At 45.7% G+C, this 24,840-nt stretch overlaps 1 protein-coding gene across 1 annotated transcript; it reads left to right on the forward strand.

Annotated features, from left to right (window-relative positions):
- Window positions 1-2,031: 2,031 nt before the first annotated feature.
- LOC139337321 (filamin-C-like) lies at window positions 2,032-24,376 on the forward strand. The gene is made up of 46 exons (XM_070971864.1): window positions 2,032-2,478; window positions 4,850-5,098; window positions 6,609-6,706; window positions 7,906-8,056; window positions 8,313-8,431; window positions 8,568-8,645; window positions 8,743-8,905; window positions 9,079-9,279; window positions 10,181-10,318; window positions 10,511-10,637; window positions 10,727-10,863; window positions 10,964-11,157; window positions 11,243-11,356; window positions 11,463-11,606; window positions 11,889-12,012; window positions 12,273-12,433; window positions 12,528-12,618; window positions 12,770-12,939; window positions 13,027-13,144; window positions 13,238-13,500; window positions 13,642-14,239; window positions 14,789-14,962; window positions 15,787-15,949; window positions 16,034-16,362; window positions 16,480-16,603; window positions 16,786-16,942; window positions 17,023-17,212; window positions 17,319-17,342; window positions 17,448-17,689; window positions 17,796-17,895; window positions 17,991-18,131; window positions 18,245-18,373; window positions 18,493-18,666; window positions 18,801-18,965; window positions 19,105-19,308; window positions 19,418-19,570; window positions 19,671-19,793; window positions 19,906-20,154; window positions 20,323-20,592; window positions 20,699-20,836; window positions 20,984-21,099; window positions 21,889-22,021; window positions 22,143-22,319; window positions 22,426-22,644; window positions 23,097-23,318; window positions 24,028-24,376. The coding sequence occupies exons 1-46, from the start codon at window positions 2,103-2,105 to the stop codon at window positions 24,213-24,215; spliced, it is 8,118 nt and encodes a 2,705-aa protein (XP_070827965.1). The 5' UTR covers window positions 2,032-2,102; the 3' UTR covers window positions 24,216-24,376.
- The last annotated feature ends 464 nt before the right edge of the window (window positions 24,377-24,840 follow it).

A 24,840-nucleotide genomic window follows, 5' to 3' on the forward strand; every position in this document is an offset into this window, starting at 1 on the left:
CACACCACCTGAGCTCTGTGCGCTTCAGCTTTTCTCTCAGCTGTTCTCCACCTCAGTGCTTCATGCCTCACCTGTTATTCTCAGAGTTTCCTGCATATCTGGCGTCTTCAGCCTACCTCTGTCCACGGCCATTGATCATCTATCCACGAGCCTCAACCCTCCAGGCTTTCTGGACTTCAATCCATATCTCCCCTCTCCCCTTTTCCTTCATTATCCACTCAATAAATTCCTATTTTTCCCTTGCTCCCTGTCTGCTATTGGGTCCAAATCCTGCCTTAACACAACAGTGCTGCTGCCATAAAAACAGATAAAGAGAAAGATAATAAAACTTTAGCAAATGAGCTGAATGTCTTCCACTACTGTTTAAACATAAGAACTATGATATCCCAATATATGAGCAACTTGTAACAATAGTTTTGTGGAGATCAATGCCGCACTGTGAAAGAACAACATGATTTAGAAATCCTGGTATTAAATTCCATAATTCTGGTTCATGACTCAAGTCAGCATAAAATGATCCAGATCTTACAGATTGCTCTATGTGATTCACGGGTCAAATTATTCTAAAAAGAAACGGCTAAAACGGTTGAAGAACAAACAAAAAGTCAGAAGAGCATCTTATGACTCAGTGGGAGATCAACATGGGGACCCCTGGCTGTGTCCAGGCTGCATATCCTAAGAATGCCTTCTGCATGTGTCACAGTTATTATTACCTCCCACCACTTCATCAAAGATGGTGCTGGCATCTGGTGTCACTGCCATGTCACTGACTGCTGAGTCACAGCACCATGACAGTCCAGGAATCTGCAGCAAACACAATATTTATTGGAACTGACTCATTTTGTGCATAGATTATTAATTTCACTATGTGGACAGGCTGACGACTGCCCCAGTGTATTTCTATGCGCAGCCTCATCTTCAATCAATGAATACTGTCATGCAGTCGCTGACTAGAGTCAGCAATGACACTAATTAGCTTTCAGTCAAGTCAAGAAGGTAGTTTGTCTTTTTGTGTTCTTTCATTTTTATTTTAAAAGGCATACATTAAAAGAAAGACAACTTTCAAGTTGGAAATGTTCTTGAATCTAATGAGTTGAAAGCCAACAACTCTCAGCTCTCATTCCCCACAATATGTTTAACCAGTCTGGCTGTGCTTGATGTTACACAAACATTAATCATTGTAAATTAAAATCCAAATAAACAGGTCTTATTTAACACAAAGCATCCCCCCATACCCTTCCCTGAGCTTGCATTGACCTTTGCTTGTCCACACAGACCTGCATTTCACTCAGGGGTGGCAGATATCTGGGAAACACGTAATGCAGTTGCTTCACCTTCACCAGGGTGACCTCATCCTTTAAAATCTCTCAGCGATCAAGTGCAAAAACCCACTTTTTCACCACTATCCTCTGTAAAAAAACAAACAAACAAAAGGACAGTTTCTTGAGACAGAGGGGCTCACTACACTTCTCACCTTCTTTTCTTAGTTCAATTGTTCACCCACTTGGATCCTGAACATGACACACATGCGCAACAATCGTGAAGTCCCAGCCCACAGCCGCCCGAATAGGAGCGCCTAAAAATACAGCCGCAACTGTTTCGCTGCCCGGGGTCTGACCAATCGCTGCCCCATCCTCCGCGTAAACCGACCCCGTCTCCCGTTATCCTTATGGATTAACAAATAGACTATGATCACAGAGGCTGAGTGACGTGGCCCCGCGTCCTTTATATACCCATCTCTTTCCTCTCACCACAGTCAAGTTAAACAACTCCAACAGTGTTGCTCCAGCTCACCTGCCACCAAACTCCATCTGTCAAAAAGCGTCATTCTTCTCGGGGCCATAAGGAACGACTTGTCGAGAGGGTGCCAATTAAAAAAAAGCGGACGACCAGCTGCCTCGCACGTTGTAAATCGGATCATTTAATCCATCACTGTCCCGACACAAGTGGTTTCTTCGCAAGTACGTCTGAAAAGTATCTAGGCTGCTTTTTAAACTCCTCCAAGTTTGAACTTTCCTCCGCGGGAGCGCGCTTGCCATCGACCTGCTAAAGTTTTCTGCAAGTGTCACCGAGGTATAAAAGTGGACACGGAAAAAGCCATCATGATGAGCAATAACTACAGCGACGACCAGCTGCCTCCGCAGTACTACCAGGCCACCGACTTTGGGGAAGAGGAGGACGACGAGATGCCAGCCACGGAGAAGGACCTGGCCGAGGACGCGCCATGGAAAAAGATCCAGCAGAACACCTTCACCAGGTGGTGCAACGAGCACCTCAAGTGCGTCAACAAGACCATCACCGACCTGCAGAGAGATTTCACTGACGGCCTGAAGCTAATTTCACTCCTGGAAGTTTTGAGCCAGAAGAAAATGTACAGAAAGCACCACACCAGACCCAACTTCCGTCAGATGAAACTGGAAAATGTGTCTGTGGCGCTGGAGTTCCTGGACAGAGAGCACATCAAACTGGTCTCAATAGGTAAGTTAGACATGGTTTCTTAGATGGAAACAATTCAGCCGTAAAATGCAAACATAAAGAGTTACCAGACTGTTATTAGATAGGAAAAAGCTGTCAGATATCACTTTAATAGTTGACAGTGATCTAATAAGATGCAGTAATGTCAGCTGAGTGTCATATCTTGACAAACACATCAACCTTCTGTGGCTGCTCTGCTGGTATGTTATCAGCCCAGGCGTCAGCCAGCAGCGATACATGGCTTTCACAGGCCTCTGGAAAGCTGCATTGAGCTGGGGTCAACAACTTATTGGAAAGTTACTGCAGAGGTGCCACTGAGGTCATTAACTTGTGTCAAGGCCAAGGCCTAGTGGCTCCACCGTATGCTTAAACTAACTCCTGCTGCAGCAATGCGGCAAACTGTGGGCTGGAAATTCACTAGGACTGTGCTAATGAGAATGAGACGCAGTTTATACATGTGGACACACACACACACACACACACACACACACACACACACACACATACACACCCCTTTATACACAAACACAAGCTGGCACACTCACTCATCTCTGCCAGGTCAGGGGTCAGAACGACTCAGTGGGGCTCTTCGTTGACAGCCAGAGCCATCAGCAACTCCTGCGAGGGGAGGATTAACTCTGGTGGGATTTGGGGATCAGACTGTGGTACAGATAGCTGAACTTACAATAAATTGTTGTGGATGTGTGTCTGCAGAGTCGCCAGAGGAAGACTTCACTCTGTCAGACCAAACAGAATGCAGCCTCTTAGAAATATGTAATAACTGAGGAAAAACTACTAGCAGAATCTGAAAAACGTAGATATTGTAAGATGTAGAGTTATGGCTTAATTATACACCTGTAGACAACCCCACCACTCATACAGGGGGGAAGTTATTAAAATTTTGACAGAGTATTTTTCTGTTTTGGAGACTAATGGGCCTGCCACACACTTGAGTGAAATTCCCGGCATGGCTGAGGCTTTGGCCGGCGGACTGTGAAGGCCACAGTGTGTCCACCTGGCGTGTGTGTGATGATACTCGGGCAAACTCTCAATGGCAAGCTGAAATCTCAGGTGTCCTGTTGATCACTGGAGGGCAAAGGTCACAATCACAGCTATCACTTCTGCAGGGTTTGTGTGCAGGATAGTGTATCTAGGACTTAGTATGTTAGTGTCCCAGCTGCACCGCACTAGGTCAGACTGTTTTGACAGAAATAGGGCGTGATAATAGAAGTCCTGGCATTTTCCTTGCTCGCACCCTCTCCCTCCATGCAGCTCTAGTGGGTCAGTGCAGCCCTCTCAAGATAATGTCTCATTCCAGTGACCCAGAGACACTAAAAAAAATCCCCACAGGCTTAGTTGCACATGTGTCACAGTTTGTAACTAGATACAATTTGATGGGTGTCTCTTTGACCACGCATTTGCCCTTAAAGTCGGATCAAAACCACGCTGTGCAAAATCGTGCCACCTGCTTGTGCCAGTCACACAGTGGCACATCAGACATTACCCTCTGATAGGAGGCAGCAATCTATGAAAAGATAAACAGTCTCAATAAAACAGTCCCGTGATGAACAACTGGCATCAAAGTCCCTCCCTTATTAACTTCTTACTGAATTAACCAGAGTGTATCACACAAGATTAGTCGATGAAACATTAAAGTCAAGCGCTCCTCAGAGATTCCTCGGCTTAAATGGCTGAATTTCTAAATTAAAGTGGATTTAAAATGGCTTATTTGACAAACTTTTCCTCTGAGAACTTCAGGAAATGAGCCGCGTGCTCGCTGTCAATGAGTCTAATCTCCACCTATTTGATTTATCACACACTGGCGCTACAAGTTTTGGACGTAATTGAAATCCAAGTGGCATTTATGCAGAGTGGGATCCACTTCCACATATCCTCAGCTGTCACTGTCTTCAGCGTACCATTGTGACTGGATGACAGATTGTCAGGGGTCCTCAGCCAGACAGCTGTCTGAGAGAAAGGGGCTCGGGGGAAGCAGCGACGAGCATTAGATTCTTGTCTCCTCAGCAGTCAATCATCATTGTTTATATTTCTACTCAGAATAGCCTGGTCAACTCTGCAGAACGGCAAGGAAAGACTGTTTTGATGTAGTGCACTCATGTACAGATCTTAAATTTTGATGGTTTAGCTGTGGGCTGCCTGGATCAGTGATAACAAAATACAAAATATAACCAGATTTACTGTTAGGCAGCACAAATCTCCCTGGAAGGGCCCATAAACAATTAACAATGAAAATACAGCTGGAAGATGCAGTTATCTAGCGTACCACCAAATACTGTAGGACATGGTGCATTATGTGACCTTTTGAAAGTTACAAATCCTCATGAACATTGTTGTCTCTACTGTCCAACTACAGATAGCAAAGCCATTGTGGATGGGAATCTAAAGCTGATCCTGGGTCTTATCTGGACTCTCATCCTCCACTACTCTATCTCCATGCCCATGTGGGATGACGAGGATGACGAGGAGACTAAGAAGTTGACCCCCAAACAGCGCTTGTTGGGATGGATACAGAACAAGGTGCCCCAGCTGCCCATCAACAACTTCAACCGTGACTGGCGGGATGGAAAAGCCCTGGGAGCTCTGGTCGACAACTGTGCCCCTGGTAAGAAGTGTGTAGCGGCCTGAGCTGAGTGCACAGGCCGGGTGGAGTAAGTGCTGAGTCAAATTACGTGAGGTGCCTCTTAAAGGCTTGTTGTATGTACAGGTTTTCCTTGGTTGCTATGGAGGCTGGGGTCAGGCATTTGTCAGTCAGTGTATCTGAAGTATCACGTTCTCGCAAGAATTTATCTCCTTTGGTCCTCATTAGAAATGAGGGCTATATATCCCCCACATATTCTGGAGCACGCACACAAACACACATCCAGACTGAGGGTCAGATATCAGACAATGTAATCTGTCTCTGGGGACCAGGTAGTGTCAGTGGGTTGTAAAGGGGTTGCTGATGGCCGGAGGACGTCCCTGCCAGCTGTCCTACAATGACTGAAGCTTTCACTCTCACTGTTTAGGGCCCTGAGGCCCAAGCTCTGGCTTTAGTGTTTATAGCCTTGCAGCTACACAACACCCCCAAATTTGGGCACCATTCCTCCCCTTCTGTCAAGGGGGATGCTTGGCTCCACAACAAAATACAGAGTGATCTGTCACAGGGAGGTGCCTAAGCCACAGATCCAAGGTCCACAAGGCCACAATTTGAGCCAGCGCCAGTTTAAGCTTCTGCTTCCAACACTAAACTTTAGAGAACCCCTCCTAGCTGTGCTTCACAGAGCGAAAGGTGGAGGAGTAGCAAGAGGAGTACAGAACCTTGTTTAACTGTGTTTACATGAGCCATTGATCTGCAGAGACGCATCTTTCAAACACTGCTGCATTGCTGACCATACAAGGTTGTGCTGTTTCATCAGCTAATACCAAACAGCAGGGTAACTGATGAAACTAGCTCTGTTCTGAAACACTGAAGCTCCTTTAATTCAGGTACAGATGTGCAAAACAAGTTAATTGCTACGACCTAAAAGAAACCAACATTTCACAGACAACTTCCAACTATAGCATACGTCTCCTTCTCTTGGTATTGCCTTGATGTTGCATTATGACCCACATGGCTATTCATGGCTTTACTCCAGAACTGACATCACTTTTACCATAGAAAGAAGGGGGAGGGCGCACCCTGCTGCCTCCCAAATGACAGCTTCCGAAATTTTTTTCCGCACTGTCACTTCACACTATTTCCTTCCATATGCATTCAAACTCAGCCCTGTTGATACTGTGGTCCCGTGTCTTTATTGATTGGATGATAGTATTCTATGGTGTGCCTGTATGGGCCTTTAGAGTGAGTGGCCACTCCATCACCAACACTAATCCAATTTAGGCATTAGCAGCGCTGTGGAGGCTAGCTTTAGCCACAGTGAGAGTGCCAGAGCGTCTCGAGGTTGTTTGTTTTGAGCAGTCAAAAGACACCCTCATTTAATTCACAGGAGCAGAGCAGTGTGGGTAAGGTCATGTGATGTTGTAGTAGGGGGCATTAGACAGATAGTAACGACTGCCCAAGTGACCTTACTATAGCAACTGCAGTGTAAGTCGGTGTTAGTTATTGTCTAATCACCCTGTTTACGTTCTGTCAGGTTTGTGTCCTGATTGGGCAGAGTGGGACCCAAACCAGCCTGTGCAGAATGCCAGAGAAGCCATGCAGCAGGCTGACGACTGGTTGGGTGTGCCTCAGGTAAGATGCATGATAGGTGTCAGTCAAAAAAGTTCTTTTTAGTTTGCCTTTGCTGAGCCAGGTGTCAGATGGGTGGGGTTGATCGCATAGGGCACTGCATTGAAAAGCAGGGGTCTTTTCTGTTTTCTGATTGGCAACAAAGATTATACTCAGTGGACAAACATTCAGGAAGCGCCAATTATTTCCAAGCACTTTAAAACAAGTACTGAAATGCATTTGCAAATGCAAACATGCTCACCACATTCACATACACCTGTGAGGCAACCCTGAGCTGAAAAAGGCAGTGCTGTGCATGATATGGGGCCTTGTGTTTTTCCAAGGAGATCATGCTGGAGGGTGTCATGAAATATTTATTACCCAGCTCACTTCTAATATTTCCATTTACTGTATTGTAGCTCTCAGTAAGTGAGTTTGTAGGAGTTTTATTTAGTAGATTCTTGAATTTGTGGAGGTGTGAGATATCTTAACGCCTTCCGAGCCAGCCACTGAAACAGAGGTGTAAATATGCCTGCGTTCATCAGAATAACAATGTGAACAGTGCAAGAGTGCAATATTTCCAGTCCCATTTGTAAGACTCTGAGTCTCTGCATTGTAATGTGCACTATGCAGGTTGTTTACTTGTTTGTCTAAGACACAGGGTTAGCTATTCTCCATGAGGCTTAGCATTGGTGAGATAGCCGTGGGGTGTATGTCAGGGCTCTGCAGGCTTGGGGGTTGGATTCCTGTGTGGTGGTGTTAAGGAGATGTGGGAGAGGTCTGGCTCAGGATTAATCCCCCTGGCTGGCTTATTGAGGGCAACAATCCTTAACCCTGCTGTCCTGGGGTTAAATATAACCAGCGTGGAGCATGGCTTTGTGCCACTGTGTGATAGACAGGCAAACAAGTGCTGGAAGGGAGAGAGGAGTCAAAGGTGGGGGTAATAAATAAGTTTAATCCGTGTTAAATCCCATTGCAGCATGCACAATAAAGGAACGTTCTGTAAAGAGTCAATCATAGCCTTCTTAAAATGATAATAGAGCCAATTCAAACTGAAATAAGGCAATGATGTTTTTTATGGTCATGGTTGTTGCAAGATGTTGCATAACAACTGAACTCTATCATTTGTGTTGATATGTAACTGTAAAAAAAATGTTATTATTATATTTTATTCACACACATATTGTACATGATTAACCCATGCTAACCCTTTTGTGGTGCAGGTGATTGCCCCTGAGGAGATTGTGGACCCAAATGTGGATGAGCATTCGGTGATGACCTACCTGTCTCAGTTCCCCAAGGCAAAGCTGAAGCCTGGAGCTCCTCTCAAACCCAAACAACTTTTCCCCAACAAAGCCAAAGCCTATGGGCCTGGTGGGTAACCCAACAGTGGCCACGAACACCTGCACAGTTCATATGAACATTATGAATGCATAATGAATATCGTTCCTAAAAAAAAAAGCAGGGATGCAAGGCAACAGTCCCAGAAAGACACCTTAGCAATAGTACAAGTATCTTAATCTCAGGAAATCTTAAGATATATATATTTTTCACTTTGTTGCTTGTTGCTAAGAATGTTGCATTGGTCCAGACCTTGCAGAATATATCACCACGCCCTGTGTCATTACAGGTATTGAGCCTCATGGCAACAAGGTGCTGCAACCAGCTGTGTTCACTGTCGAAACTTTGGAAGCTGGCAGTGGTGAGGTTCTGGTCTACGTGGAGGATCCTGAGGGTCACAAAGAGGAGGTAAGTCATACCTGATACACAAGGGATGCTAGTGTACAGGCTCCTATCTTTCTCACATAATTCTGATGAATTTCAAAGTTTTGCAAAGTCTAATCTGTAATCTGACCCTCTCCTACTCTGCCTTCTTATTTTCCAGGCTAAGGTTAAACCCAACAATGACAAAAATAGAACCTACACTGTCACCTATGTTCCTAAAGTCGAGGGTGTTCACAAGGTAAGATCGAACTGAAGTTTTTGTCTGCTGTACATTAAATCCACACACCACTCTATTTAAAAGGTGTTTTACATTTGTCTTGCTTTTGGCTTCTTAGGTTAAAGTACTGTTTGCTGGGCAGGATATTGACAAGAGCCCCTACACAGTGAATGTAGCGAAGGCTATGGGTGATCCCAGCAAAGTGCATGCCAGGGGACCAGGTCTGGAGCCCACAGGCAATGTGGCTAACAAGCCCACCTACTTTGACATCTACACAGCTGGTTAGTATGGAAAATTCAGCCGCTTTACATACTGACATGCAGACATGCAGGAATATGATCTGATAAAATGAAGTGTTTAAAACAGTCAAAAGAATCACTAGAATCTTCTCAGAGAGACAAAAGCTACAGCAGCTTTGACCTGTGATAACTGATCATCTTCCTGTCACACCCAGGTGCCGGTAATGGCGACGTCAGCGTGGTCATCGTCGATCCTCAGGGCAAAAAGGACACAGTAGAGCTCATCTTGGAGAATAAGGGCGACAGCGTTTTCCGTTGCACCTATCGTCCTGTGCTGGAAGGGCCTCACACCATCCACGTACTGTTTGCAGGCCAGGAGATCCCCAAGAGCCCTTTCATTGTCAACATCGCAGAGGGTGAGCCATCTGTCTGTGCTGTAAATTACTGTCGGACAAATCTGATTTCTTAGCGTGCTGTTAGTGTCAGGGTGATCTATCCATCACAATCTGCAGTCATCTTTATTTACCCTGGGAACAACCACCTGGCATAGACCATAACCCTTCCTATCTGTCATTTCTAGCTCCATCCATTGCTCCTCCTGTGGGAGCTCCCCTGCAGATAGTCCCTCAGTCAGTGCGCACCCCTCCTGGAGCGAAGGGTGGGAGGGGGTTGCCCCCCCCAAAACCTGGCCGCCCAAGTTAGTATGGTCTGCTGGGAGGAGCCTGTGCCCCTTGCTCAGCCAGATCCCCCCAAACTTTTCCTTGTGCCCTGCAAAATGCCCCTCTGTGCTTTCTCTAAGATTAGGGTGCCATGGCTCAATGCCATGCTTGGTCGCCTGCTCCATCTTCTTGCATCCTGCAGCTTGATGGTTTGGTTACGTTCAGAGAGTGATGAGATGTTTTACAAATAGTTTACAGATTGCCCCACTTTGCATTTCTGTCCACTTGTTCTTCTCTGTTAAATATCTTTGCTTGTGCTGTCGACATGTTTGTTTTTATCACATCTGAATTTGCACCAGCCAGCATTCGGTTTAAGCCTGCAGTCAACATTTCAGAGTGACTGAAATGTTGTCAGACGCTCCCTCGATGCTCTCAAATGTGTCAATATCCCATTCAGCATTCTGCACTTTGTGTTAAATGTGCTGCGAAAAGCATCGTTCTCATTTACAGGTTCTGTCACTCAACCTGTAAGAAATCCCACACGAATTGGATGTTTTACTGTCTTTGCTACTAACATTGCCGTCAACTGCTGGCTACTCTCAGTTGCCTTTTGCTTCGCTAACTATTTCTCTTTCACACTTGTTGTCATTCTTTTCAGCCATGAACCCAAATGCCTGCAGAGCCACAGGCAGGGGCCTTCAGCCTAAAGGCGTGAGAGTAAAGGAGGTTGCAGACTTCAAAGTTTTCACCAAGGGAGCTGGCAGCGGAGAGCTGAACGTCTCAGTCAAAGGACCAAGTGAGTCAGACAGCTCTCTCTTCTCTGCATCACTCCCCACTCCTCCTCGAACATTTTTAGAATTATTTCCTTTATTTGGGATTTGTTTGAAGGTTAGCATTCACATAGTATATGATAAAACTCTGAAAAAGATGCACAAACTGTCTTAACAACTTCATAAAAATCCATATTAACTGTATTATTCATCCTCAGCTGGTGCAGAGGAACAAGTGAAAGTGCGAGATGCAGGAAACGGTGTGTATGAATGTGAATATTATCCCCTTAAGCCTGGTAAATACACAGTCAGTATCACCTGGGGAGGACAGTCCATCCCACGCAGGTAAGGTCCTATTGCTGCCCTTAGCCATTCATTAACAATCCACATTCACATTTACGCGAGGTAATATTGTGCATTCTTGTGTGCTGCAGCCCCTTCGAAGTGGAGGTGAGTGAGGAGGCAGGTTTTCAGAAGGTGAGGGCCTGGGGTCCTGGTCTGAAGACTGGCATGGTGGGAAAGTCTGCTGACTTTGTGGTAGAGGCCATCGGCACTGATGTTGGAACTCTCGGTGAGCCATGTGCAAGTGATATGAGCTCTTACAGAAGTAAAGGGGAGTTTTATGTATTCTAAATGTGAAATCTGAATGTTTGAATTATTTTTATGTTCAGGCTTCTCCATCGAAGGCCCGTCACAGGCTAAAATTGAGTGTGATGATAAGGGTGATGGTTCCTGTGATGTACGCTATTGGCCCACTGAGCCAGGTGACTATGCTGTCCATGTCATTTGTGATGACGAGGACATCAAGGACAGCCCCTTCATGGCCCACATCCTTCCTGCAGCCAATGACATCTTCCCTGAGAAGGTAATTCACATTCACTGAATTACATACAATTCATATAAAGCAGGTTATGGTGACCTGTTTTGATCATATTCTAAAAACGTTGCAGGTGAAAGCCTATGGCCCAGGCCTGAAGCCAACTGGTGTCATTGTGGACAAACCAACTGAATTCACCATTGATGCCCGCATGGCAGGGAAGGGTCACCTCAAGATCTATGCACAGGTACGGAGAGCACCAGTTTATGAAACCTTCATTGTTTATTTATAAGAACATGTCATTTATATTGCATGTGGCAGTCCAGTACTGACATGCTTTTGCATCCACTAAGGATGCTGAAGGCTGCACCATCGACATCAAGATCACTGACAAGGGAGACAGCACATTTCTGTGTGTGTACACTCCTGTCAAGCCCATTAAACACACCATCATCATCGCGTGGGGGGAGGTCAATGTGCCCAACAGCCCCTTCAGGGTAAGAAACATGACAATGCGCGCACACACACACACACACGCACACACACACACACACACACACACACACACACACACACACACACACACACACACACACACACACACACACACACACACACACACACACACACACACACACACACACACACAGAACTGCTGCTCTTAACATTCAGTCAATTTAGTATAATGATACTTCACTGAATATAGGCAAAGTTAAAGGACTGCAGCAGTTGTACTTGAACCAATTGCTTCTGCCTCAAGTACACTGTGAATTCATTAGGTGCTGGTTGGAGAGGGTTCTCATCCAGACAAGGTCAAGGTCTATGGGCCTGGAGTGGAGAAGACAGGGCTCAAGGCAAACGAGCCAACATACTTCACCGTGGACTGCAGTGAGGCTGGTCAAGGTGAGCATGTACGAGGAGAAGGTGTGGGTGGTTTGTTACAAAAACACTTGTGAGTTTAGCTGGCTCTTAATGAAATTAATGAAAACTATAAACAGAGAAAATAAATCCGTGCAGTTTAGCTGACAAAGCTGAGGCAAGTTGAAATGTATGAAATGCACTTAAAATAAAGCTCTGGGCAGTGGAGAGAGTGCCTCTATTCTCTTTATTCATCTACTTTTGAATGACCTTAGTGAACTGTGCTCATTGCTATGCGCCATTAGGGGACATCAGCATTGGAATCAAGTGTGCCCCGGGGGTGGTTGGCCCTGCCGAAGCAGACATTGACTTTGACATCATCAAGAATGACAACGACACCTTCACTGTCAAGTACACTCCCCCGGGTCCGGGCCGATATACCATCATGGTGCTGTTTGCAGACCAGGTAAGAATACAGTTTTCACTGCAAGAGTTTTGGAGAATGATTTTTGGAGTTTTATTTAGACTTCAGTAATTTCTTCTGATTTTGGCTTTGTCAGGAAATTCCAATCAGTCCTTTCAAAGTCAAAGTGGATCCTTCCCACGATGCTGGCAAGGTGAGAGCAGAGGGCCCCGGACTCAACAAGACAGGTGAGATCAGCTGACACCAAGAACCAGAATTAGCGCAAATGCCAAGCATGCTAAATTTATATGTATTTGCATTTGCAACAAAGACCCACTACAATACAATATTTGATTAGACGAGGACTGGCAGCACTGACAAAACACGTGTGTGTTTCAGGAGTGGAGGTGGGCACTCCAACCCACTTCACCATCTACACGAAGGGAGCTGGCAAGGCCAAGCCTGAGGTGCATTTTGCAGCATCAAGCCCAGGAGAGGCAGTTCGTGACTTTGAGATCATCGATAACCACGATTACTCCTACACTGTCAAGTACACGGCTCTTCAACAGGTAACAGTAGACCTCTGTTTGAAGCCCATTACCTTTAGAACAGATGCAGAGATTATTCACAACAATGCCTCAAATGTGTCTTTACAGGGTAACATGGTAATTTCAGTCACTCACGGAGGAGATCCCATTCCCAAGAGCCCCTTCCACATCACAGTGGCACCACCTCTGGATATTGGAAAGGTGAAAGTGGAGGGATTAGACAACAGTAAGTTACAAACACTAAATACTTTGACATTCACAGATTTAAAAATATTTTTTTTTGCAACAGTTTAAGTGTTTCATGATAATCTTTCCGCAGAAGTGGAGGTTGGCAAGGATCAGGAGTTCACTGTTAACACAAAGGGTGCTGGTGGGCAGGGAAACGTAGGTGTGAAGATGACCTCACCCTCTGGCCGACCAATCCCATGCAAGCTGGAATCAGACAAAGCCGATGGCATTCACAGTGTGAAGTATATTCCCCCAGAGGAGGGGCAGTACAAGGTTGATGTCAGCTATGATGGCAACCCGGTGATGGGAAGCCCCTTTGGGGTCGAAGCAGTGATGCCTGCTGATCCTTCAAAGGTAGAAATTCATGAAAGCTGCATGTGGTTCTTTACTTTGTCAATACTTGAGGCTCATGAAACATGACATATAGTTGTTTGATGTTTTTGAATAAAAGCTTGCAACAACATCTAAAAAACTGACCTGACTGTTGCATTGCAGGTGCGAGCCTTTGGCCCAGGCCTGCAGGGAGGCATTGTGGGTAAACCAGCTCCATTCACTATTGACACAAAGGGAGCTGGTGCAGGTGGGCTGGGCCTGACGGTGGAAGGTCCCTGCGAAGCCAAGATTGAATGCCAGGACAACGGTGATGGCACGTGCTCAGTGTACTACCTGCCCACTGAGCCTGGGGAATATGCCATTAACATCTTGTTTGCTGAGCAGCATATCCCCGGCTCTCCCTTCAAGGCTGCAGTGCGCACAGCGTTGGACCCCAGCAAGGTGACAGCGAGTGGACCAGGTCTGGAGAGAGCCAAGGCGGGTGAGCCAGCGACCTTCACTGTGGACTGCACCCGGGCAGGCGATGCTGAGCTCACCATTGAGATTGTGTCAGAGACTGGGGCTAAGGCTGAGGTGCACATACAGAAAACTGCAGAGGGGACCTTCTCTGTTACATACATCCCACCTTTCCATGGTGCACACACCATCACGATCAAGTATGGTGGCCATATGATTCCCCAGTTTCCCAAGGTCCTGCAGGTTGAGCCATCTGTGGACACTAGCGGGGTGCATGTCTATGGTCCAGGAGTGGAGTCCAGAGGTAACAAGACCAAAGACATGAGCTTAAAATGAATTAGAACTCTATATAGGTTTTAAATAAACATATGTATATATGTACTAGTGCTAAAAGAATGAGTCAGTAAACTGATTAGTTAATTGTCAGAGAGATAGTTGAAATCATTTATCAAGCAAATCACCCAACTACCTTATCAGATGTAAATTTCTTTCTTTTCTCTGTTTTGTATCACTCAAATTTCAATATATTTGGACTGGTGCCCAGAAAACAAAAGCTATTAGGAGAAGTCACCTTGGGCTCTGGTAGATTTTAATGCCCATTTTACAGAATTTTCTGATGTCTTATAGACTAGAAAATCACTTGATGAAAGAAAAAAATAAATGATAGATGAATCTGTAGTGAAAGTTTTGAATTATATACCATATTATGTACTATTTTAACTAGTTCATGAACTTTTCATTAGTCTGCTCTAAAGATTTATTTATTTAAGATTCAAGTCTAAATATGACTGAGCCTACTCAGTCTTGTTTGTCTTTGCCAACAAATCACCTGAAGGGACTCTTCTGTTTCTAGGGGTCCTCAGAGAAGTCACGACCCACTTCATTGTTGATGCCCGCACCCTCAACAAGGTTGGAGGAAATCATGTGAAGGTGCGCATTATCAACCCCTCCGGCACCAACACAGACACCTACATCACTGACAAGGGAGATGGCACCTACAGAGTGGAGTACACAGCATTCGAGGATGGTAAGAGAAAAATATTACATTATTTCATATAAGAGCTTTAATTCTCACAGTTATACGATCATAAGCCGGAGAGGCATTGAACAACAGTGATGGAAGTACAGATCTGTGTCAAAAGCTACCTAACCTGCTGCAGATAGATACAGGGTTTTACATAGAAAGGCTGCCTGAGAGAGTGCATAGAGACAGAAGAAGGAATCACTAACAGGTGCTTGCTTTGGGCGCCATTTGGGAATAAAGCAGGAGAGTGGGAAAAGAAAGAGGGAGAGAGAGCGTGGTATAAATACAGAATGATGCAGTGGAGCAATGATGTGAGGGGCAGAGAGCAGGGAGGTAGAGAGACAGACAGACTCTGTTTTATAAATAGTGTGCTCTGGAACAGAAGCTCTTAACCAGGCAGGTATGTGTGCTGAAGGCTGCCTGCACACAACTATACAGCAGGGGAATGACAGGGGATATTAATAGAGACCTATAACACAAAGCAAAGAGATCACAGAGCACTTCTCCACCAGCAGACATGCTCTAATATCATAGCAGAGCGGCTGGGAATCTGGCATATAGGCCTACTGAGAGGGCTCTGTCAGAAAAATGTTGTAACAGAATAATGAATAGGGAACAGATGTAATGCCTTGTACATTCACCAGAGTGTCTGCACTCTAGATGGCGTCTTTTATAAATAAACAGATGTTTATCTCCCTAAAAGGGAATTTGTCTGGCCCATAATTAAAAGCAAGTGGCAATAACAGAAAATATTTGCTCGCTATGAGAACACTCAGGCATTGAGGAATGATGTCAGACACTGAACTGATGTATCTGTTTGTGTGCAGGAATGCATCTGATTGAGGTGCTGTATGACGATGCACCTGTGCCTAAGAGTCCCTTCAGAGTGTCTGTGGTGGAGGGATGTGATCCGACCCGGGTCCGTGCCTTTGGGCCAGGTCTGGAGGGAGGAATTACCAACAAGCCCAACTGCTTCACGGTGGAGACCAGGTACTGTTGGGTCACATTTAATGGAGAAACTTGGGAGAACTTTAGAGATGTGCAATAAATTAAAAGTGCCGGCTTCTCTTTCAGGGGTGCTGGTACAGGAGGCCTGGGCCTTACCATTGAGGGAGCCTCGGAGGCAAAAATATCCTGCAAGGACAATAAAGATGGCAGCTGCAGTGTGGAGTACATCCCCTTCACTCCTGGGGACTATGACGTCAACATTAACTATGGTGGTCATCCTATTCCTGGCAGTCCATTCCGTGTCCCAGTAAGAGACCCTGTGGACCCCAGCAAGGTGAAGTGCTCTGGTCCAGGTTTGGGCACCGGAGTGAGAGCCCATGTTCCTCAGACTTTCACAGTAGACTGTACCCAGGCTGGACAGGCCCCACTGGATGTCAAACTCTATGGCCCATCAGGTAAAAGTACATCCTGTTTAACTGTGAAAACCCATTAAGCTTTCCTGCTCTAAGCTGACAAAGATCAGCAAGCTGGCGGTACTGTATGTCATCATTTCCATATTGTCTGATTTGCAGGTACTGTGGAGCCAGCTGGTGTGAAGAACAATGGTGATGGCACCCACACAGTTCACTACACCCCAGCCCAGGATGGCCCTTATACTGTAGCTGTCAAATATGCTGACCAGGAAGTCCCACACAGGTACAGTGTGAATTAAAAAAAACCTGGCAGTATGTGCAGATATGTCTTAATTAAAGTTCTGCTCTGTCTGGCTGGATTTAAAAAAAAGAAAAGTGTAGTTCAGCAAATTTTCTATTCCCTTTTCTGTCTTTTGTAGGACTGGGCTTAGTAATTACACTTGACATTCTCTCCTTCTTCCATAGCCCATTCAAGGTAATGTCTCAGCCTGGGCATGATGCCAGTAAGGTACGCGCAAGTGGCCCTGGTCTAGACACAAAAGGTGTGTCTGCAAGCCTCCCTGTTGAGTTCACCATTGATGCTCGTGATGCTGGAGAGGGGCTGCTCACCGTGCAGATTCTGGTAGGTTCAGCTACCGTTTACACAATTATTTCTGAACCATAGGCCACCACCTAAAATAACTCCATATTGTTTATTGACAGGACCCAGAGGGCAAGCCAAAGAATGCAACCATCCAGGACAACAGGGACGGCACCTACACTGTCTCCTACGTGCCTGACTCTACAGGCCCCTACACTATCACCATTAAATATGGAGGAGATGAGATTCCCTACTCCCCATACCGCATCCAGTCCCTGCCCACAGGAGACGCCAGCAAATGTCGTCTTACAGGTAAGAAAACCATCGTGCATCCATAATCCTGTTGATAATAAAAATAATGTATTACAGTTGCAGCGTTTACTTATTTATGTTAAAAACCTGCATTTTTCCTTTCCAGTGTCTATCGGAGGACATGGCGTGTGTGAGTAACCGAGGCATTGTTTTTATTTCTGTGCTCCATTGCTAGAAAATACAATCCATGAATTTATGCAACACCTCATCCTCATTCCCTCTCTGTCCTGAACAGCAAACCTTCAGAAGCTGCAGACCTCCGAGGATACAGTTATCACAGTGGATGCCAAGGCTGCTGGGAAAGGCAAGGTGACCTGCAAGGTGCAGACGCCACAGGGGATGGAGCTGGACATGGATGTGGTGGAGAATCATGATGGGACCTTTGACATTTACTACACAGCCCCTGAACCTGGAAAATATGTTATTACCATCCGCTTTGGAGGACAAAACATTCCAAAGAGCCCCTTCCAGGTCGTGGTGAGTACAAGAGTATTTAAACAGCTGTTAAAGGTGTGTTTTTATCCACTCTTGTCCTGACAGTTGTATGAAACCAACTATTTCTCTTCTCTCTCTGTACTGACAGGCCACAAATGAGCCAGTCGTTCCCCGCGATACTGTGGATCCTCTCTTCCGTCCTGTTAACTTCCTCGTCCCCTTCACGCCACACCAAGGAGAAATCACAGGTGTGACAAACACTGCTCAAACAGAAACAACACACACACCCACAAAACATCTTTTTTAGGTCACTGACATTTAACCAAGCTGCTGTCATTTCCAGGTGAGGTGCGGATGCCTTCAGGCAAGACTGCCCGTCCGCATATCACTGACAACAAGGATGGCACTATCACAATCAAATACCAGCCCACAGAGAGAGGCCTGCATGAGATGGACATCAAATACGAGGGCAACCACATTCCAGGTCAGAAACACTGACCTCACTCAGTTTATTTTTTTTCTATGCAAAACATGAGAGTCATCTCATCCTGAAACAATACTACACACAGTTATTACCAATGATTATATCCACTGCAGGAAGCCCTTTGCAGTTCTTTGTGGATGCTGTGAACAGTGGAGTGGTGACTGCTTATGGTCCAGGTCTGAGTTACGGCATGGTCAACAAGGCTGCCACTTTTACTGTCGTCACCAAGAATGCAGGAGAAGGTATCATATCTGACTTTACCAGTGATATTCCAGCGTGCTGATACAGTTAATCGTTACAAGCTGATGTCAGCACCCCACTGCAGAAAAGTAAGAATCAGGGTGTTTTTTCTCCCTCTCAGGCGGTCTGTCGCTGGCAGTGGAAGGTCCCTCTAAGGCCGAGATCACCTGTAAGGACAACAAAGATGGCACCTGCACCGTGTCCTACCTGCCCACAGCTCCCGGAGACTACAACATCATTGTCAAGTTTGACAACAAGCACATCTCAGGCAGTCCCTTTACTGCGAAGATCACTGGTAAGGAAATAAATCATTTCTCCCACAGGCTGACTTTTTTATACAGCTGATTTTTACATATTTATAGTGAGCGTGTATGTAATAGATCAGGTTTTAGGGGCTGACAAACATCTAAACCACCTTTTTATATCAAGGGGATGACTCAATAACCCGGACATCCCAGCTGAATGTTGGCACAGCGGCTGACGTGTCCCTGAAGATCGCAGAGACTGATCTGAGCTCTCTGACTGCCAGTATCAGAGCACCATCAGGCAATGAGGAGCCCTGCCTGCTGAAGAAACTGCCCAACAGACACCTTGGTGAGATATGGACTTGCCAGATAAGAGAAAGAGTGGAACACAGATAAGACACTGAGGCTGAGATTCATCTAATGCATTTATATTTCATTTTGCTTACTCTTGATTTTCTTCTTCCTCTCCACCTCTTCCATGTTCACAGGTATTTCTTTCACGCCTAAGGAGGTTGGCGAGCATGAAGTGAGCGTGAGGAAGGATGGCATGCACGTGGCCAACAGCCCTTTTAAAATCATGGTTGGCCAGTCAGAGATTGGCGAGGCCAGCAGAGTGAAGGCTTTCGGTAAAGGCCTGGTGGAGGCCCACACTTTCGAAATGGCTGAATTCTTTGTAGACACAAGGAACGCAGGTAAGCTTTTAGCGACTGTATGTTTCACCTTTATGGCAAGCACAGTTGGAATAAATACAAAGGCAACAACCTCTTTTTCATCTTCTCTCTGCTTCTCTTCTTCCTTTAGGTTATGGAGGTCTAGCATTATCAATCGAGGGTCCGAGTAAAGTGGATATCAACTGTGAAGATGTGGAGGACGGGACGTGCAGAGTGACCTACTGTCCAACAGAACCAGGAAGCTACATCGTTAACATTAAGTTTGCTGAAAAGCACATCCCAGGTTAGAATATTTTACTTGGAAAATCAGCAAATACTAAAACATCTTAAAAAAAAGAAACAGCATATATTTTGTTCGCTGCATATGTGTTTGTGCCCTCCAGGAAGTCCTTTCACAGTGAAGGTGACCGGAGAAGGAAGGATCAAGGAGAGTATTACTAGAAAGAGACAGGCGTCTTCTATCGCCTCAGTGGGCAGCACATGTGGCCTTAACCTCAAGATCCCAGGTGTGTGCAGAAGTCAGCTAGAAGCGGTTAGAGAGCAGCGGTCAACTATCTTAAATAAATGAGCCTGCGGTGTACTCACATTCGTATTCTCACTGCTTTCTCCTCGCTGTAGGAAACTGGTTCCAGATGGTTTCAGCTCAGGAGAGGCTGACCAGGACGTTCACCCGCAGCAGCCACACCTACACTCGCACTGAACGCACAGAGATCAGCAAAACCCGTGGTGGAGAGACCAAGAGGGAGGTGCGAGTGGAGGAGAGCACGCAGGTGGGCGGAGGAGGAAGCCCCTTCAGAGATGTTTTTGGAGACTTTCTGGGCAGAGAGAGCCTGAGCAGCTTCGCTGGCATTACTGCCAGACCTGAGGGTGAGCGTCGATTTAAACCCAGTTTTTGACTTGTGTGATTTTCCGTAAACTGTCCACTAAAGGATATATATTGTAGTATTTCTTAACCAAGAATGTCTTTTATCTGTGCAAATGTCTGTAATGTGTAAATGTGTAAACACGTCCTCTGTGCTGCTCTGCCTCATCCAGTCGAGAGTGGCTCTCAGGCCATGACCGCTCAGGTGACCAGCCCCAGTGGGAAAACAGTGGATGCTGACATAGTGGATGGAGGGAGCAGCACATACAGCGTACGCTTCATCCCACAGGAAATTGGACCCCACACTGTCAATGTCAAGTACAGAGGCCAACATGTCCCTGGTAGCCCCTTCCAGTTTACTGTGGGGCCCATGGGGGAGGGAGGAGCGCACAAGGTCCGTGCAGGAGGACCTGGTCTGGAAAGAGGCGTGGCTGGAGCGCCTTGTAAGTTCAGTCTGTGGTATCAGTGCAAAGAAGTGTCTTAAGTCTACTCTTAGTGTAGTTTAACTTAAGATGAACTGTCTAATTTAGCTTTGTTTCACCCCTCAAGCTGAATTCAGTATCTGGACCAGAGAGGCAGGTGCTGGCGGTCTCTCCATTGCTGTAGAGGGCCCCAGCAAGGCTGAAATCTCCTTTGAGGACAGGAAGGATGGTTCCTGCGGCGTCTCCTACATAGTGAAAGAACCAGGTAGAACTTCTGTGGCTCACACGTGCAGAATTTTCCTCATTTGAATGTTTTTTTTTTGTCCATAAACTGCTGAACTTTTCGGTAATTCTTCCAGACTTCCTCCAGTTCATTTGATGCTGTAAGTAAATAACCTGTCTGCTTCCCCAGGCGACTACGAGGTGTCAATCAAGTTCAACAACGAGCACATCCCTGACAGCCCATTCATCGTTCCAATTGCTACACTGTCAGACGAGGCCCGCAGGCTCACTGTCACAAGCCTTCAGGTAAGATCGCACTTGTGCACGCAGTTGACAAAATTCACATTAATTTGCTGAACAAAACAATCGCAGACATAAGCACAGCACTAAAAAACAGGACTGGATGACAGATTGCATGTAACATAATGTATGAGTTTGGAGATATTTCTGTCTAATAGCACTTTGCCCTTGGAGTGTAATTGAATGCCAGTGTTGGAGCATTATCCACAACTATAATACTGTGATGCTGGCCAGTGATGAAGGGCTGGATTAACTGTCCCTTGCTAATGTGGGGCAACACAAGCTGTGCTATGTGTGGGCAGTCAGCTCGTCTATGTGACTGTGTTTCTGCCTGAAAGGAAGAAAACAAGAATAGAGTGAGCAGGAGATAAAGTCCCTATTGAAGATACCTGTGATAGCTCTCAATATTGGTCTCCTCACTCCACAGATGCTTGTTTTATTTGCTTTCACAGTTTCCATCGCAGCTGCCAACAATGCTAAGAACATATATTTTTAGTCAACTCAAATGCCACTTCAGAGTGCTTTTCTACCGCAAGAAGCCAGGTGAAGTGCAATATCAGGGCAACGTTTAAAATGTCACGGTACCTCTTATGTCTGGGAGGACTGCTCGTCCGCCTGTGGGGCAAAAACACTAAACGCCTCGCTGTAAACTCTGACCTTTTCTGCCTCTCACACCCAACCGCTCCATCTATTCTCGTTCAGGCATGAGTCACACACTTTGTGTCCCTCGAGGTGCAGGCACACAAACACGCATGCACGTACACACATGTATTCTGATTATATTATATTTTGTAGGAGAAGGACTTGAAAGTAAACCAGGAGGCGTCGTTCATGGTGCAGCGCAATGGAGCTCGCGGTGTAGTTGACGCCAAGGTCCACACCCCCTCTGGCTCTTCTGAGGAATGCTATGTCACTGAGCTCGACAGTGGTACGCACCAACCTCCCTTTGTAATCGAAAATAAACTTGACAACACAGAGAATTCAGCTTTTTTGCCTGTAAGCGTCATTTATGAGTAACAGATCAGTAACATCTTCTAACTTGTGTTCAGACAAGAATGCAATCCGCTTCATCCCGCGGGAGAACGGAGTTCACTCTATAGATGTCAAGTTCAATGGATGCCACATTCCTGGAAGCCCCTTTAAAGTGCGAGTGGGAGACCCGGGGCTGATTGGAGACCCAGGCATGGTGACAGCACATGGCCCAGGATTGCAGGGAGGAACCACAGGTAGTTATTACCACCACTGTTACAACTGTGCACATTTGCTGATAATTTAGCGCCTTCTGTTTTTATTTTTTGAGCATCTTTTTCTGCCTTTCCCTCTTTCCTCCAGGCGTACCCTCAGAGTTTGTGGTCAAAACATGTAACGCAGGCTCTGCCACTCTATCAGTCAACATCGACGGGCCATCCAAGGTCAAGATGGACTGTCGGGAGTGTCCTGAAGGCTACAAGATCACCTACACACCCATGGCACCAGGCAACTATCTCATCACCATTAAATACGGAGGGCCACAGCACATCGTGGGCAGCCCTTTCAAAGCTAAAATCACAGGTCTGCTTGACAGTCATTCTCCCATCTGATCTGTTGATCTGAGATGATAAGTGTCTCAGTTATGAAACAAGTGTTCCTCTGAAAAATGTGTGGAAGTCAGGAAAATGTTATGTCATCTTGGTCCATTCTACTCGGTGTATGTCTTACATAAAAGCAGCTTTCCTCTGGCACTACACCGATATATTCCTGTCACCACTTGGTGTATACAAACTCCTTTTTTTATTAAAATACTTTGGAGTCCTGGACGTTCCCTTTATTTGAAAATGGTATGAAATTTTTTCCTATTTGAGCTCAGGTAGTAGTCCACATCCATCTGGACACTCCACACGAGCAGCAGTGTGTTTGCTTCCCTCATATCTTTGTCAATACTGAGTGTATTATATAATGTCTGGACTGAGCCATGATGACATTAGATAACCTCGCTCCCTCTAATGTCTCTCCCTCCCCTACAGGCGCCCGGCTGTCAGGGGGACACAGCCTCCATGAGACCTCCTCTGTCTTGGTCGAAACAGTTACCAAGACCTCCAAAGTCGGAGGTGCCTACAGCTCCTCCTCTTCCACCACCTCAACCAAACTGACATCTGATGCCAGCAAGGTGGTTTGTCGTGGAACAGGGCTGTCCAAGGCTTTGGTCGGACAGAAAAACAATTTTACAGTTGACTGCAGCAAAGCAGGTGAGACGATCAGCGGCATAAAGACACACACCTCATATTCATAGAGTAAAGACAAATTTATCAAACACACAGCTTCTCCAGACACCACAGACTAAAGCAATATTGATTTTTGTCACTTGTGGGCAGAGGAACAAGCTGTAAACACAACACTCATATGTTATCACCCCATAAAGTTGTTATGAGGAACGTGTTAGCAAACAATGGCAAGTTTACACATCCAGCAAACAAAATTAGCATTCTTTCTGAGTTTCTGGCAACCAAGTCTTGTATTCACTCTCCTTTTAGTTCTCTTTGTTCTGCACCAGCTCCTGAGGGAAATATCTGGCTCTTTAGCGGCTAAATGCTCCACTACATTCCAGAGCTAGTTCCTAACTTGGTCTGTCTGGAGTTTGGGCTGGGCAAGTAGCATACATATTAATTTTTACTGAAAACTGGTCCCTGCTGATGCTGAAAAAAGTTAATTAGTGAGAGAACACAAAGACATTAAAGCTGCAGACTGTAAAACCAAAACAAAGAGCTGACAGACACTAAAACACAGGGGTAGAGCTGAGGTGGGCTGCACAACTGGTTGACAGTTCTCTGTGGGTTTGTCACAATGGTGACCCCTCTGACACGCATTGGTTATATAAAAATTTTGATCAGTGCAGTTTTAAGGTAACACAACCACACACACACCAGATCATTGAACCCTTCTTCCTGCTCTGTCCAGGTACCAACATGCTGATGGTGGGCGTGCACGGACCCCATGCTCCCTGCGAGGAGGTGTATGTCAAGCACATGGGCAACAAGCTCTACAACGTCACCTACACCGTCAAGGACAAGGGCAGCTACTCCATCATCGTCAAATGGGGTGACGACAACATCCCTGGGAGCCCTTACAAAGTGGTTGCACCCTAAAATGAACTGCACCAATGCCCCGTACCCTCTCTTCCACTGACCCACCACCCTTTTGTCATCATATGCACGCATCAGTCAGACTCCCTAGCACTTCTTTCCCGGCGCTGCTCTCTGGCCTTCAGCGGATTACAATACACTCAAAATGCACTAAAACCTGCAAGGACATTTGCTTCCAGTTTTCTTGATGACAGAGCATCTGTTGTGCCAAAGTTTTGTATTAACTCTAGAAATTACAAAGTATGCATCCACATTCAGAGTGATGTAAAGACAACAGCGTGGTTTACGAGTCCTTGAGTGATGTTAGTTAAATGTTTTGCTCGGTCCATAAAATTTCCTCTCTCTGTTCTGTTGTCGTAAATGAATGGCATAATAACTGAATGTTAAGAGATGTTGGCGTAATCAGCAGTATTGAAGTGTGATGCAATATGGTTTTGTATGGTTTAAGAATGAGAAATTGACTTTTTTTTGTTATATTAACCTATTTTTGGTAAGTCTTTACCGACCTAATAAAGATTTAATGGCTAACTTTCCAGACAAAAGTGATTTTATGAATTTATTTATGAATTTGAGTGAATTTATTTGATTTCTTGCCGGACCCTTTGCTAATCCAGCAGGAGGCATTTCT

The sequence above is a fragment of the Chaetodon trifascialis genome, chromosome 10 (assembly GCF_039877785.1).
Source record: "Chaetodon trifascialis isolate fChaTrf1 chromosome 10, fChaTrf1.hap1, whole genome shotgun sequence".
In the NCBI taxonomy this organism is placed as follows: Eukaryota; Metazoa; Chordata; class Actinopteri; order Chaetodontiformes; family Chaetodontidae; genus Chaetodon; species Chaetodon trifascialis.